General features: G+C 41.8%; 1 protein-coding gene and 1 pseudogene across 2 annotated transcripts; one reads left to right on the forward strand and one right to left on the reverse strand.

Annotated features, from left to right (window-relative positions):
- Window positions 1-4311: 4311 nt before the first annotated feature.
- On the reverse strand, window positions 4312-12342 carry SNX12 (sorting nexin 12). The gene is made up of 4 exons (XM_082681961.1): window positions 11983-12342; window positions 7253-7348; window positions 6593-6717; window positions 4312-6183 (listed from the first exon to the last, which is right to left on the reverse strand). The coding sequence occupies exons 1-4, from the start codon at window positions 12145-12147 to the stop codon at window positions 6081-6083; spliced, it is 489 nt and encodes a 162-aa protein (XP_082538087.1). The 5' UTR covers window positions 12148-12342; the 3' UTR covers window positions 4312-6080.
- A 2750-nt stretch (window positions 12343-15092) lies between these two features.
- On the forward strand, window positions 15093-15893 carry LOC309839810 (small ribosomal subunit protein eS1-like; annotated as a pseudogene). Its single transcript has 2 exons — window positions 15093-15446; window positions 15781-15893. The product of its transcript is annotated as a small ribosomal subunit protein eS1-like (transcript).
- The last annotated feature ends 921 nt before the right edge of the window (window positions 15894-16814 follow it).

Genomic DNA, 16814 nt, shown 5'->3' on the forward strand with positions numbered 1-16814 from the left:
AAACCTGGTAGTGGTATCATTACAACTAAATATGCCAGAAAATGCAAATTAAAACTAAGAAATACCACTTCCACCAACTAGTTTGGATAATTATGAATTGTTTAATATTTTTCCACTTTTGGCAAAAAAACTACTTATAGGGAAACAGGGATTTCTCCACTTTTGGGAAGAAACAGAAATTCTCATTTGCTGTAAGTGGGAATCTAAACGGCACTTTTTTTTTTTTTTTTTTGCGGTACGCGGGCCTCTCACTGTTGTGGCCTCTTCCGTTGCGGAGCACAGGCTCCGGACGCGCAGGCTCAGCAGCCATGGCTCACGGGCCCAGCCGCTCCGCGACATGTGGGATCTTCCCGGACCGGGGCACGAACCCGTGTCCCCTGCATCGGCAGGCGGACCCTCAACCACTGCGCCACTGAAGCCCTAAACGGCACTTTTTAAGAAAGTAGCTTAGTAGTACGTATCAAAATCTAAAATGCACACATCCTTTGACCCAGGAATTCCTTCTCTCAAAATCTATCCTACAGAAACACTTAAAACACACGAGCAAGGTTATATGCAGCGTTACTTATAATAGTGACTGATGATACAACTACACTATGAAATGTTATTTAAAAAAATGAGGTAAATTTCCATGTACTAATGTGAGAGGAAGTCCACACTATATTACAAAGTGATAAAGTTGCAAAATACTACATAAAATATCCCATTGTTTTCAAAAAACTATATATTCGATGATTGTATATGTGTGTATGAATATACGTATATATTCATATACATATATTTGTGCATAGAAAAAAGTCTAGGAAAACACATACCAAATTAAGTTATTCTTGAGGAATGGGAATAGGATTAGGGAATAAAGAGAAATCTCACTTTCTACATATTTATGTTTTGTTTCAATTTTGTCAATTAGCATTAATTACTTTTGAACTTTATCACAATAAAACATTTTAACAAAATAGGCACTTTTATAATCAGATCAAGTTATAATTTATAATACTGTAATTTTCTGTAATCAGATAAGTTATAATTTTGTAATCAGATCGTTACAATTTATATATTTTAAATCAGATCAAGTTATAATTTATATATTTTGTAATCAGATCAAGTTATAATTTATATATTTTAAATAAGAATAATTACATATAGTTATGAGGTGACTATTTCATTAAAAAATTTCGGCTAGGGACTTCCCTGGTGGTCCAGTGGTTAAGACTCTGCCCTTCTACTGCGGGGGCGCAGGTTCGATCCCTGGTTGGGGAACTAAGATCCTGCATGCTGTGTGGCCAAAAAATATTTTTTTTAATTAAAAAAAAATAATAAATAAAAATTTCAGCTAGAAGACCTATGATAAAATTAGGGCAGCTGTAAATCAAATCACCACGGAGATTCAATGGGGGTACTCATGATTTGACACAACAGGATATAGGCAAACAAAATCTAATCAGGATAAGTGAAGAGTCTTTCATTTCTGGGAGAGAAAACTAACTGCACTACAGCAAACTCCATCACACAGGGAAATTGTGCTTTCACCTTTTTGGTGGCATCACCTCCAGGGTTTCTCAACTCCTTGGCAAGGGTCAGAAATCATAAGCATTAGAGATTTAAGATAACTCAGATATCATTTAGTCAAATCCCCTCACTTTAAAGCTGAGAAAACAGGCCCAGAGTGGTGAAGCAATTTGCCTAAGGTGCTATAGCCAGCTAATAGCATAGCCAGCTCCAGAACCCAGGTTTCTATTCCAGGCCTATTACTCTTTCTACTACTTTTCAGATTTTCCTGAGTCTTTATTCTGATGACGTATTAGGGAATATTTTTTAAGTCTTATGAATATCAGACATCCCTATATTTAAATTTTAGAAAATGCATAGCAAAATAAAAAAGTATATCCCTCTACTAGCACAGATGATCAAAAGTTGACTGTATCTGGATGAAAGAAATTATTGGCATAACAATTTTCTTGAAAAGTAATGCATAAATTTCTGTGAATCTAACTATTTTACTGTTCACTTAAGAACTACTGTTTTATCCAATTTCTGATTGTTCTTCAATTGGCAGTGCCTCTTAATCCTTTACCTTCAGTTTCTCTACATTAAGTAGTTGTTGATCTATATACAAACACTTAAAACCACCATAGGAAGCACCTATTTAAAGAAACCCTGTCATGATTTAAAGAATCCTTTATTCTGTATAATGTGAATAATTACCCCCATTTTGTCTGTTTTGTAAGGAATGACTTTTCTGTTCTCAATAGCAGAGACAGACAGATAGATAGACAGGTAGACAGACAGACAGGAGGGAGAGAGAAAATAAAAGTAAAATAGGGAACAATTTTTTTTGTACAAGGCAAGAAAACAGATAAGAAGAATGAGGGGTGGTGGGTGGTCGGGAAGGGAGTGGCAGAGAACCACAAGCTAAATTAGTCACAAAGTGTTTACATTTTAAAAGTAAACTTGAACACTGTGAAGTATAAATGGACTAACAACCACCTAAACTTCAGGGTATAATTAAAGTGGTGTCCAGTTTTAGACTCTATGACTTAGGGACATATGAGGACCTTGGAGAGATTTAAGAATAATAAAGATAAAAGGGTTAAAAATGAGTGAAGTGAGGAAAACTTAGAACTGTTATTGTGTCTAAGAAGAGAAGACCAGAGATGACTCAACAGTCCTCAAGGATGGGAAGAAATATCCATTTCAGTGAGCAGCTGGTCTGCATTTCCAAAGCAAAAAAGTAATTTTACTTAAATTATTACAGCATGTATTTGAAGATGGAAGTGGCTTAAATAGGACACCTCATCCAACAAAAACTCCAGAGAAGCCTGAATGCTGTCCACCTCTCCCACCCTTTACTAGCTCAACTCATCTCAAAGAATGGTTCAAAGGGTGGATAAGGCATCTGTGGAATGTGAGGATTTAGACTTCTTTTGGTTGTAGCTACTATGTTCAAAAATTTTTGTTAGTCTCTGTCCCCCAGGTCCCAGTGAAAGGTTGAGCTGCTTTCTGTGCTATGGATAAAGGGGATTAATTAGTAGCAAATACCTAGATGCATGCATAAACTTGAATTCCTTATAAAAGTATGCTTCTCCTTCTCAGTGTTGATGGGCTTGGATTTGGGGTTCTTTCAGGACCGTTACATTTGACTCCAAAGAGGGAATTTACCTGATATTAAAAAAGTTTAGACAACTAACTAGATGCATCTGGACCTTTTATTTTGTCTCTAGCATTTTTTTGTCTTGTTTAGATATCTCCTGAACTAAAGTATAAGAAGTATAAGGTCTTTGAAGAAAGAGAATGTAATCATTTTATTTTACCTCAAGCACCCCGCCCCATCACAGCCCAGCTTAATATTTTATTTTACAGCTGCTTTTTCTAGTTATTCTCTATTCATTCTCCAACACTGCTGCCTGTGAAGGTTGCATTTCTCTTATTACTCTTCCTTTCTCTTATCTCACAGAAACAGCTATTCTTCCCTATCCTCTCATATATCTTTAGTCATCTAATTCCTGAACTACCAAAACCTCTTAACTTCTTCAATTCAGCCCCCACTCTTCTACTTGTACCCAAATACCATTGTTAAGTCATCTTAATTCATAATGTTTTGACCACATCACTTTCTATACCTTCTTTCCACACTCAACTACATGATTAAAACTACCTTTGACTCCCCAAATGTCAAGATTCCTACCTAACCTCTCATCACAAACCTTTCCCAAAACCCACTTTGTGGATGAAGCCATTTCAGAATCTACTGGTCAAGTGAAAATATCCATCCATCAAAAATTCTCAGAGTTCACTCACCTTTCTGCCTGCATCAAATCTATGTGTAAGAAAAACAGCTCAATTGAGGTAAAAAGCCTATGAAAGAAATAGTGTTTGTAAGGGGTGTGAGGGTGTGTCGGAGGATAAGCGTATGCACAAACGTATTTATGTACACAGATAGCATATACATATACCTATACACACACACACAATAAATATATTTTGCCCAAATTAGCACACACCCACAAGCTTAAAAACCAAATCTACTAAATCTGACCCAAACCACAGTTACTGAGACCTATGGCTACTTCCTGCAAGCAGATGCATTACCTCTGTGACAAAGTCAATTGCATGTTGCAAGAAAGATAGGTAAATACTGCTACAGGCAGCTAGGATTCTGCTTTTTTTAAAATTTAAATGTAAAAATTACTTATCACTTCAGGACATTGACCATGTTATATAATTTCTGCACAATATCCAGAATATCCTAGAAACTAAAAAGTACTAAATTTACAACTTAAGCAGGAAAACAGAGGCTTGCTTCACAGTGGTTTAATATGAACAGAGTTGAATATGACATTGTCTGACAGAAGAATGAACATTTTGCTGAATAAAAGCCCCGAGTCAGGATATATACACAGCAGAAATGGGGCCTCAGGCTCTCAGCACTTGTGCACAATGAAAGGAGGAATCTTTTTTAAAAAAAAAGTCAATAACAGAGGATACAAATGAAAAAGGCAGCAACAACACCAACACTGGGAAGGTGGGAAAGGGAGCAGAGCCTCACTCTAGGGGCTGCTCAGCCCCTGGCACAGGCCCGGCAGCTGAAGAGCTGATCTGTGTCAGGGAACTTCAACATTTAGATGGACTCCAAACCCCATATCAAAATCCAATCCTAATCTCTCCGATCAGGGTCTTGTCAGAATCAGTAATCCTTTTCCTCAGGACCCTATATAAAGAATTCCAGTCCTTCCATGATAGGGTGTCTAAGCAAAGAGCCCCACTTTTGACCTGACACCAGAGTTAACCTGCTCCCATCCCACCACCTGGGACAGATATCGGGCCCCAGCAAACAAACCACTACATCCCAGACAGAAGCCCAGGAAAGTCACCAGCCTCAAGAAGCTGCCTCAGACTCTAAGTTTTAAGAAATCTATACCCAGGTGCTAACCCTAGCTCAGCTTCCGGGGAGAATGCTGGGGTTCCATGGGAAACAAGTGCAGGCAGTTCAATAACCCTGTGACCAAGCTGGGGAGGGCAGCGACAACTCTTGCCCCTAAGCCCCATCAATAGCTCAAAGTGCTTAGGAGAAGTCAGAGACTGTGTGGTTTGTTCATGTGTTTTCTGTCTCGTGGCAGCACTAAATGGGATGGGGGGAAGGGAGAATGGAAGGAAGAGAGTGGTGATGCCCTTCCCTACCACTGGGAGGTACCTAGAAAATGATCCACTCCCACCCTTCAGGGAGTTACCTGGCAGTGGTGAGTTTCCCCTAGCCCTCAAGCCTCCAAATCTGCAAAGCTAACCCATAAAAGTAGCAAGGGCTTGGGGAGGGAGAACTGCCGGCCCAGCCCATTCTGACTCACCTGCTGGTGAGCGAGAATAGGCAGCCAGAGCGGGGAGCCACAAAGGAAAGGGGCTAGGCAACAGGAGCTCCCCAACTGCCCTATGGCTTTCTTCTGACTCTGAAGCAGCCATGATGATGGGCCTAGAAAACCCACACACCTTGCTCCACACAACAGACTGCTTAGACTCTAGAATTACTGCCATGAAAAGCAACAAGGGAGAGAGAAAGTACAACAAAAGAAACTCTTGAGAAAACTGGGAACGGGCCTAGAGAAAACGAGAGCTTTTCGGTCTCTGCCACCTTCCCCACAAGGAAAAAAGTTCATGCAGGTAGGAAAGGCAGGGTCTTTCCCTGCTCAGTGTTCCTGGTTAAACCTAAGAGTAAGAAAAATCCCCTGGACTTGCAGCATCAGTATGTACCCAAGTGCCCCACCAGCACAAGACCCGCCCCCCGCAAGGTTAGCCTTCTGGCATGGGTAAATGCCCAAGAAATTGCCTTCCAGTCCAATCCACCCACCCACCCCCCAACCCCAAGCAAAGGGCATCTGCCTGTGGTTTCCCACCTCTCCTCAGAGGAGAGGATCCTAGCAGAGTGCCCATGGTATAGTCAGGTACCAAGGAACACAATGCCAGACAGTCTATCAGGCCAGGGGATGGAGAGCCAACTTCAGATCAAAGAGAGAGAGAGAGAGGCTTAGTGTAAAAACCAATGTCATTTCAGCAGGAAAGTAGAGGGCAAGTGGTGAGAGGGGCTCCTACTGGCGCACCTTCCCAGGGACGTAGTTCCTGTCAATTGCCTCCTCCTGCAGGAACATGTGTAGGCAGCGTTCGTTCTGAGCCAGTGGGTGCCCAGCAATTCTATAAAGAGACCAAGACGGTTATCAGTTGTATTTGGGATCAGAGAGAATTTGCAGAGGGACAGGGCTGTGGATGTGGACAGGGGAAGAAGGGCAAAGTCAGCCCTGAAGTTCAAGCAAGTAGAGGACAGCAGCAGGGTACCACTTCAACCCTAATATTGCAGAAGGGAAGGGGATAGAGGTGTAAGGTGGGGGAAATCCCTAGACACATCCAACATGCAGCGCTTTCTCAGGCCCTGAGGTACAGGATCGGAATTCTGCTCAAAGGAATGGAGTTTTACTGTCCAGTGAGCCCAGCACACAATCGGCACCACATCATATTACCCATTACAAAAGAGGAAAGAGACGAAACATATAGAAAGACCAAAATGGCAAAAGTAGCAAAAGGAATCCCCAGGAACTTGGCTTACTTGTTAATAAACTGTTCGAGGCCCTGCCTCCTTTCTTCAATAAAGGACTCCTCAAAGATCCCTTCATCTCCTCGAAAAGGGAGCTGCCGCTTCAAGGCTTTCCCAGGCAGTGGTGGTACTACAATCTGTAGGCAGACGCAAAATATCAGTCACACGGGAGAGCACAGAGACGGAATAAGGTGGTAAAGCACTACACACTTCATTTCCTATTAGGCATAGGGTCCATCCTATGCCATAGTTCAGCAACTTGCAAGAACTGAGGTTATAAGAACAGTCAGGGGGTGGCTCAGGTCAAAAATTAATCCAGTTCTGTTTCTGTGGGAGGACAGGTTTACCATCTCAAAAGAAAGGAAGTAAACTCCAAATATTCTTCACTTTCTTTGACAGTCCACTACCATCCAAAAATTTAGCTACACTTTCCATTTTTAGCACCTAAAGGAATTAAGTTGTATGACTTTTCTAGCCACTAAGTCAACTAATAGTTTTTCTTTACAATTTCTCCTGAACTTACCACTTTCAAGTTTCAAAGGGTATCACCCAGATCCAATATATTGGGATTTGGTAGACAGAGTGTGTTCACCCTCTCTGTTGCCTTCAAGATTTTATAAACCTATGCAGATCTCCTCTCTCAAGGGTGCCACACAGGAAACAGGGCCATACCTTACTATCTCGCTCCAGCTCATTTTTTAGCCACTCGAAGTCACTGTAGCGCCGTCGTACACAGGACTCCTTCAGCTTGAAGATAGGTAGGTTTGTCTACAGGGAAGAAAGAATGTGAGAGAAGAGAGATGGTAAGAAATGTCAGCCTGTGATGGCCACCTATCACAACCACTTGGACAGGTCCTAAGAAAGAAACAGCTCCTATGGACCATGTTCCTAGAACCCTTTCAAAACACCACCAGGTGAATACCAATCCTTACCACATCCAGCCTTGTCACAGGTGGTGATTAGAAGTCCCTTGCTGCTTAGAATTTATCCTACAAATAGACTTGAAGTTGTACATAAATATGTATGTACAAAGGTTTTCACTGAATTTTCTCATTTGTAATAATAATAAATGTCCATCAACAGATAACTGATTAAATAAATTATAGTACACTTGTACAGTGGAATACAACTATGAAAAGAATACAAAAGATATATATGTCCCAGTATGGAAAGATATCAAGCATTAAAATCAAGGCACATGACAGTATATACAGCCTGCCTCTATTTGTTTTTAAAAGGGATATGTATATGTATATATATTTATATTTATGAATTAAATATTTATGAAAAATACTGATAACAATGATTGACTTTGGAGAATAAGACTAGACAACTGGAATGGGTAGGTCACATTTTTCATTGTGCAATTTGAATTTATCATATGCATGCATTACATTTTCAGTTGAAAAGTGAATTTAAGTTCCCTGGAAAGAACAAGAGATAAGCACCTCCAAAGTATGCTTTCCTCTGCTTTTCCTGTCCAAATCCTCTCCATTCTACAAGCCCAGCTCAAGTCCCACTTCATCCAGGAAATCTGTCCTGACAACACCAGTTTAATTTATTGGTCTCCCTCTCCTCTGAACTCCTATGACACACAGACTTTAGTACTGCCTGACACACCACTGTTTCAAGCATTATGTTAGTCTTGCTACCTAACTAAATTATAATTTCATTGAAATCGGGAGCCATGACTACTGCTGCATCTCCCTAAATGCAGATTATGCAAGTTACTCAGTAAATACTCAATTGATTAATAGTGGCCCTATGTATATCTGTTTACCCTTTCCTTATCCAGAAAGTGCAGCAGAAATAGCACTTACATTAAGTTGGCTTACCATGGCTCGCTCCCTGATATAAATCGGCTTATTCCCACATCTTAATCACTGAGAATTTTCCCAAGGCTCCAATGGCAACAGGAACCTCCGACAAACAAAAAGCCCTGATCCTCACTCCTATCTACAAGTTCTAAGTAGAAATGGCCAAATGTATTAATACTGGCTATATTTCCCACCAGTCAATTCAAATCAGTAGATGGGAAAAAAAGGAGCTAGTTTCTCTCCTTTCTCCACAGCTAACTCAGAGCAGGTAAAGAGCATTGGAGCTATGCTAGAGCTTCACACATTCCTCACTATGTCATGCTTTGTAGTCCTCAAGTCTGGAAACTGTCTTTTCAGGATCTAGCTCTAGGTATAGGGCATCAAAAGCCAAATACCTGGCCAACTTACATTAGTTACAACTCTACTCAGGATCAAGGTCCCAGGAATGTCAATGGGTTGAAGTGGAGTGAGATATATGTAAAGTAATATCTTATTACCTAAACTATTTTCTAGAAGAATAAATAAGAAAATGGAAACAGTGGTTTCTTCAGAAAGGGGAACCTCTGTAAGGCAGAGGGAGAGAGGGAGACTTCATTTTTAAGTACAGTTGACACTTGAACAACACAGGTTTGAACCGCATGGGTCTACTTATACACAGATTTTTTTCAATAACTATAGTATATCATTTTTATACCTTTTGAATTTTGTACCATGTGCACGTATTACCTATTCACAATAAGCCATTATAGAGAACATTCTCAGAATCCTGCACAAAGTATATATGTGTATCAAATCATCACATTCTATACCTCAAACCTACACAAAGTTATCTGTCAATTATATCTCAATAAAGCTGAGAGTAAAAATAATCATTCAAGAAAAAAAGCCCTTCAGTATCATGAGATTCCAGGTTTCCACCAGAGTTCATTACAAATACTGTGATCCTCAAACAGTAGAACCTTAACCAGTAGGCCTTTACAGAAGCCAACAGAAGGATCTAAGAAAAGAAAAAAAGTGCTGAGTAGATTCTTCCAAGACACAGCAAAACCACCCACTGCCATTTTGTGAACTTCCTCCTTTGACTTACAAAAATGCTATTCTTTCCCCACCCCCACAGGATGGTGACAGTAACGGCCTTTCATCTCAGCACCTAGCCATCTAAGGAAGGGGATACTATGTACTAGGATACTCTCTCAACTCCAACCTACAAATTATATGAGGGAGACACGATCGTGTAGTACAGCATATAGAGTCCTTTGGCTCTGATCAACACAAAATCAAGGGAAAGGGGAGAAAGAAGCAAAGTTCAAGTCCACAGGACAACTGACATTTGAAAAGTTCCATACATATCTTGTTAAGCCACCAGAATACCTCTCCAGACTCCTTATTTCTTGGGGTGGGTACTCCTTCCCTGAGCTATTATACAAAGAAACAAGGCAGTGCCATCTACTTCTACCATACACAATGCTTAATTCCCAAAGCCCATTCTCTTGAGTCTCATGCTCCCTATAATGCCTACCGTGATCAGTCACTTAAATTAGCAATTTCAAACCAAATGGTTTCACCAATTTTCCCCAAAACAGAGTTCAACAAAAATATTAAAAGCCTATATGGCCATACAAAATTAACATAAATACAAATTAACTCAAACCCACAGAATTAGGAACTGCCATCAACCCTACCATCAATCACTATACAATTAGTAATTGTGGAAAAGACTGATGAAAAACTTAGTGGGTTAAAAAAAAATTTTGCACACTAAAGTTTTGCAACTAAGCATTGCCAAAGAGACTAAAGTGTAGTGGAAAGAGTATGGTGGGCTTTGGAGTCAGACGGACCTGGGTTCAAATCTCAACCATGACACTTATTAGCTATGTGTACTTGGGCAAATTACTTAAACTGCATTCCTCCTCAGTTTTCTATCTGTAAAATGGTGTTTTTGTAAGGATTTAGAAACTAAAACCTAGTTCAGTGCCTGGCACACAGTAGGCACTAGATGAACAATTCCTGTTTTATTAGAATGCCTGAAGTAGAGAACAATTCCATTCATAATCCCTACAGCTCTTGGGTAATACATCAAGACAATGTCTCCAAAACCCCACAGCAGAGAGTTCTTACACTGAACAAGTTATGCCCAGGATTCCTCAGGTAATTAAGTTCTCTGCCATTAACAGTTCCCAGCTTTTATCATATTTTGAGGGCTCTAATGTCCATTCTTCCCCAAAGAGATGATTTCAAACAGTTCTTATATAGACAAGTTTTTCTCATTTTTTTCTATTCGCGTTTCTTTCTTCAGTTTGGACTTTGCCAAACTTGGAATTTGGAGATCATCGCTTCTTAATTAGGTTTCAAAGCCCAGGTGGGAGAGCACACTCTCTCATTCAATTCATTCATTCAAAAATAAAAGCACATACACTCTTTTAGGTCTTCAAATGCTGTTTGAGCAGCATGCTGTCCATAGAGAATATTCTGGCCCTCTAGTCTGAGAAGAAAACATAAGGAAAATTAGGAAATGGCTCTCAAACTTTTTTGCTTGTAACCACTTCAATGGGGCCAAAGAAACTGCAAACCATGTACTCTGCACATTCCATCCTTGCATCGTGGACTAAGAACTAGAGAATAAAGTCCTCTGTAATGCACACTGGAAGAAACCACTCCTGGGGCAGTCCTGAAATGTCATATATTAAAGTTAACTACAGACTAGGGACTAATATAATGAATCCAAAAGGTTAATCTAGAGCAGAAAGAGCAAATGGCCATTCATACACAGAAATGCCAAATGAGAGCCAGTAAATATTGAAATAAATATTCTGGATACTTCAAATCTAAAGGGTCAGCCCAGGATGAGGGTAGCGACTGACAATCCGCCAATCCGAGTGCAAGGTCAGGTTTTCCAGTGAGCATGTAGTACCTGAGAAAACTTAAGCATTAAACACTTCTCTCCTTCAGATGTTAATTCTACACAAGTCTGGGAAGCACTCAGTCTCAAGGAGACTCCCCTTCTTATTTCTGCTCCACCAAGCCCACTGTCCTGTCTCCCGTTCCTGGAATCTCTCTTCCCTTTAATCTAGGCTTTGCTCAACTCCATCATCCACGGAGACCTCATTAAGAAGAAGCTCCTCTGGGCCTTCCTGTCCCCCTTCTTCAGACTGACTTCCCACAACCTAGTTTAGTTATGGGACCCTGCAGCATATCGCCTTGGCTCTCCATCCCCCAGCCCTCTTCCACTCCTCCTTCCCTCCTTCTGTCGCTACAGTCCTGATTCCTATTTCCTGGGATTCCTCACTCTAATCCTCTCCATCCTTCCCCACCGTCTCCAGCCATGCTTCACTTCTTGCTCATGGGTACTTGTTTTCCCTCACGCCGGTCCGATGTCCCCCCTCAGGAGTTTTCTGTATCCTCGGGCCACAACCGAGTGGGCAGACCTCTCTGCAAACCTATTAAGCCCCTAACCCCCAAATGACCCCTCCAGCGTCTTCTCCACCGTTGGCCGTCCCTATGGCAGCCTCACCCCCCGCCCACCCCCGCCCTCCCCGCCCAGTCGCCCGGTCCTCCCTCAGCTGTCTCCCTCACCCCGTGACTCACCCGCATGCGAACCTCATAGGTGGTGAAGCGCGCGCGGCCCACGCCCACCGTCTGTGGGTTAAAGATGTCGATCTCCAGGAAGTTACTTGGCGGCCCGTAAGCGTCGGTCAGGTCCTGCGGCTTCGAGTTAAGGCGCCGAGTGTCAGCTACTGCCGTGTCCGACATCTTTCCGAAGGAGAGACCGGGACCGGGGAAGGGGGGATGGGGGACAGAGACCGAAGGCAGGAGCGCGCACGGCCCCTCCCGCTTGCAAAATAACCAGCCAACCCACAGACTGCGGCGCCGCGCACGCGCGCCCACGCACGCACGCGCGCACGCGCACGCCGTCGCGGCCCGGGGCCCAGCACCCTGAATAGAGGCGAAGCGGACGGCTGGAAGTCCTGTACCGAGGAGGCGTCATTCAGACTTCCGGGCAGTGTTTGTGGCCGCCCCGGAACCTGCGTCTCCAATACGCACTCCCAGTATCCTAGGAAGCACTACAGGGGAGATCCGCCAATCGCTGCTCCTCAAGCCAAGAAATTGTCTTATACTGTGCATCAATCAGCAGTGGGCACTGCCCCGCAAGCTAGGACCGTACAGTGATAGGCCGAAGCCCCGTGACCTGAATAAGTCCTGGTTTTGCGCGAAAATAGAATGGTGGTTTCCCGACGGTGGGGTTTCAACAATGGTACTAAGAACCTAAAACGCAGCCCGGCCACTTGTGCCACTAGTAGTTTCAAGTCATCTCACACACAATTGAGCACTCAGTGAGCGCTACTTATGGTGTCAGGAAAGCAGCGAGGATGGGGTATACAAAGATGATTTCTCATTCTCACTTTTCAGGAAAATTTGGGCATATCTTCATCCTCCACTTGTTGCCACATAAAAGCTAATTTCAGGTGTACTCGGATATTACATCTCTCAGCAAACTGAGGGCATTTATTTCAACACCTTCTGTCGCTACTCTGCAAAACTCCAAATTTGGCGCTGCTCTGAGGTTGCTTACAGCCCATAATGGAGATAGAATATGTGTCTACATGAGAATATCTATAGAAATACTAATATTTGTATGACTAATTTGCACATGGCCTACATGAAGAGGGTAGTGCCCACAGTAAAGGTGGTGATTTTAGGTCATCCTTTCTCCTCCTTGCACCAGCCCTCTTCTGCTCAAAAAAAAAATTTCCCATATCATTGATGCCTGAAATTCTTTCAACGGAGTACAAGGCCCTATAATTTCACAGTTAAGTTATTTAATTCAATTTAAGTGATATCTCCTAAGCAACTACTTACGCGTCAGGCACCATGCTAAACACTAAAGACCTAGAGTTCAATAAGAGAGTCCCCGCCCTCAAGGAGTTAATGTTTTAGAAAAGGAGACGAGTAAATAAACTAATATAATGTGACAAATACAAAATAAGTGAATATTCCAAGCAGCACATAGGACATGAGTAAGTGGAGGAATTAAGGAAGGCTTCCTGGAGGAGGAAACATCTGAGTTTGACAGACATGAAAAGACAAACAGGAATGGAAATGGGGAAAGGTAATTTCTTGCAGAGGGAATAGCATATGCAAAGTCATCCAGATAAGAAACAGCATGATATTTTTAGGCAATTATCACCAATTCAGGTTGTGTAGTGGAAGTGCTTAGAGAGGTAGCCTGGCTGAGGATGGGCAGATGAGGATGATCCTTCTATATTAAGCAAAGGATCTTTGGTTTTATAATGTAGACGATAAGAAGCCACTGAAGGATCTACAACACACACACACACACACACACACACACACACACAGGCATGATGAGATTTGTGTTTTAGAAGGATTATTTTGCAAGCAACATGGAAGATGTGTCTGAGTTGAGTGTGACCAATTATGAGTATCTATTGATACAGTAGTACTTGGAATCAGATGATGGTGGTGGGAATGGAGAAAAGGGAAGAGAGAAGGCTGAGACTGAGGAAATAAAATAGATAGGAGTTGTATCTGATAGATATGGTGGTAGTATAGTGTAGGGCTTAAATGTGTGAGCTATGGACTTAGGCTGCCTGGGTTTAGATCATTGCTTCCTAGATGTATAACCTTGAGCATGTTATCCAACAAGTTTTCCTTCTCTGTAAAATGGAAATAAGACTAAAAGCTACCCCGGGGCTTTTGTGAGAATTCAATGAAATAGAATATGTGCAAATAGTAAGTCCTCAGTAACTATTAGCTATTATTACTATTTGATGGGAGAGAGAGAAAATAGATAAAATGACTCCTAGGTTTCTGAGGTAGGTAACTATGTGGATTGCTGGTATCACCAATCGAAATTGGAATTACAGAAAGAAGAGTGAGCTTGGGAGGGAAGACAGTGAGTTCAATTTGGATAAATCTGGGGTGTCTGTAGGACATCCAAATGTCCAGGAGGCAGCTGGAAATACAGGCCTGGACCTCGAGGGTGTGACTAGAATTAGAGATTTGGGAATTATTAGCATACAGTGTAGAAAGAAAAATGTGAAGAGGCAAGGACAGAATATTTAAAAATTGATGAAGGCATGCAATGTTGATGAGAGTGTAAATCTGTACAATCTTTCTGGGAAGCTAATTGGCAGTATGTATTAAAAAAAACAAACAACACCTTTGACCTCAGGAAACTTGTAATACTGGTTGTCTCTGGAGAGCAGAACTGGAGAACAGGAGTCAGGGACAGCAGGGAGAGTTGTTTTTCATTTTCATTTCATTTATGTTTAAGTGCTTTTGTATTGTAAAAATATTTTAAATGGGAATTCCCTGGCGGTCCAGTGGTTAGGACTCAACTCTTTCACTGCTGGGGCCCGGGTTCAATCCCTGATGGGGGAACTGAGATCCTGCAATCCATGGGGCGCCGCCAAAAAAAAAATTAATGTTATTTATCAAAACTTTTGGCTCAAAATTTTCACCTCGATCATAAAACTCAGTGTCTTGTGTAAATGGCCAAATTCAGGGTTCTCCTATGTATCCATGTAAAATAATGTTCTTATATTCGTTGATATGGAGTGATGCCCACGAAAAAAGTGAAAAAAAGCTGGTAAAAAAATACTGTACACCATGGCGGTCAGCAAGAAGAAGCGCCTTACAAAAGGCAGCAAAAAAGGAGCCAAGAAGAAAGTACCATGATTGAAGCTCACGTTGACGTCAAGACTACCGATGGTTATTTGCTTCATCTATTCTGTGTGGGTTTTACTAAAAAAATGCAACAATCAGATTCGGAAGACCTCTTATGCCCAGCACCAGCAGGTCCACCAAATTCGGAAGAAGATGATGGAAATCATGACCCAAGAGGTGCAGACAAGTGACTTGAAAGAGGTAGTCAATAAATTGATTCCAGACAGCATTGGAAAAGACATAGAAAACACTTGCCAATCTATTTATCCGCTCCATGGTGTCTTTGTTAGAAAAGTAAAAATGCTGAACAAGCCCAAGTTTGAATTGGGAAAACTCATGGAGCAACATGGTGAGTTTGCATGGTGAAGGTAGTAGTTCTGGGACTTCCCTGGTGGCACAGTGGTTAAGAATCTGCCTGCCAATGCAGGGGACACAAGTTCGATCCCTGGTCCGGGAAGATCCCACATGCCGCGGAGCAACTAAGCCCGTGTGCCACAACTACTGAGCCTGCGTTCTAGAGCCTGTGAGCCACAACTACTGAGCCCACGTGCCTGGAGCCCGTGCTCCACAACGAAGAATAGCCCCCCACTCTCCGCAACTAGAGAAAGCCCGCGCGCAGCAACAAAGACCCAACACAGCCAAAAATAAATAAATAAATTAATTAATTATTTTTAAAAGGGGAAAAAAAGGTAGTAGTTCTCGAAAAGCTACTGGGGTTGAGACAGGTGCTAAAGTTGAATGAGTTGATGGATATTAGCTGCCAGTCCAAGAATCTGTTTAAAATTCAGACTTTTAATGGTGACAAATAAAAGATCTTATTTGTGAAAAAAATATTGTAATGTGATACCATTTGTATTACTGTATATGATATATATGATAATTTTTAAAGACTAGAAGGATATAAATTAAAAATGTTAGTGGTAGTCACCTCTGTGGTGGTGGGGTTTCAGTTTTATGTTTTTATTTATAATTTTCTAAAGGACCTGATTTTTAACAATAAACATGTACCTTTTTTTAATCAGAAAAAATAAAACTATTTCCATCTGGGAAAAAAATTAAAGGACAGGCACAGGAAGAGAAGCTTGTGAAGGAAACCCAGGAAGGAATTTTCGGAGAGGTAGAAAGAGAACCAGGAGACAATAGTGATCTGAAGGAGTGGGATAAAAAATGTTTCCAAAAGGAAAGTAGGTGGTTAACAGTGTTTAATACAGTAGAATGGTCAAATAAAACCTGGGAAATGTACACTCAATTTGACAATTACCTAAAGGTGAGAGGTTTGGTAGAGCGCTGGGAGTAGAACCCAGATTGCAGCAGATTAAGAATTGAATCAGGGCTTCCCTGGTGGCGCAGTGGTTGAGAGGCTGCCTGCCGATCCAGGGGATACGGGTTCGTGCCCCGGTCCGGGAAGATCCCACATGCCGCGGAGCGGCTGGGCCCGTGAGCCATGGCCGCTGAGCCTGCGCGTCCGGAGCCTGTGCTTCACAACGGGAGAGGCCACAACAGTGAGAGGCCCGCGTACCGCAAAAAAAAAAAAAAAAAGAATTGAATCAGAGGTGAAGTGGAAACATTTAGTACAGACTATTCTTTAAAGAAGCTTGCCCAAGATTTGAGGAATGTGGTAGCTAGAGAGCAATGCATTGACAAAGAAGGATTTGTTTGTCTGTTTGTTTAAAGAGAAAGGAGGCTTGAATATGTTTAACGACTGGCGTGGGGGGGAAGAATTTCATAGA

Source organism: Grampus griseus (genome assembly GCF_964374135.1).
Source record: "Grampus griseus genome assembly, chromosome: X".
Taxonomy (NCBI): Eukaryota; Metazoa; Chordata; class Mammalia; order Artiodactyla; family Delphinidae; genus Grampus; species Grampus griseus.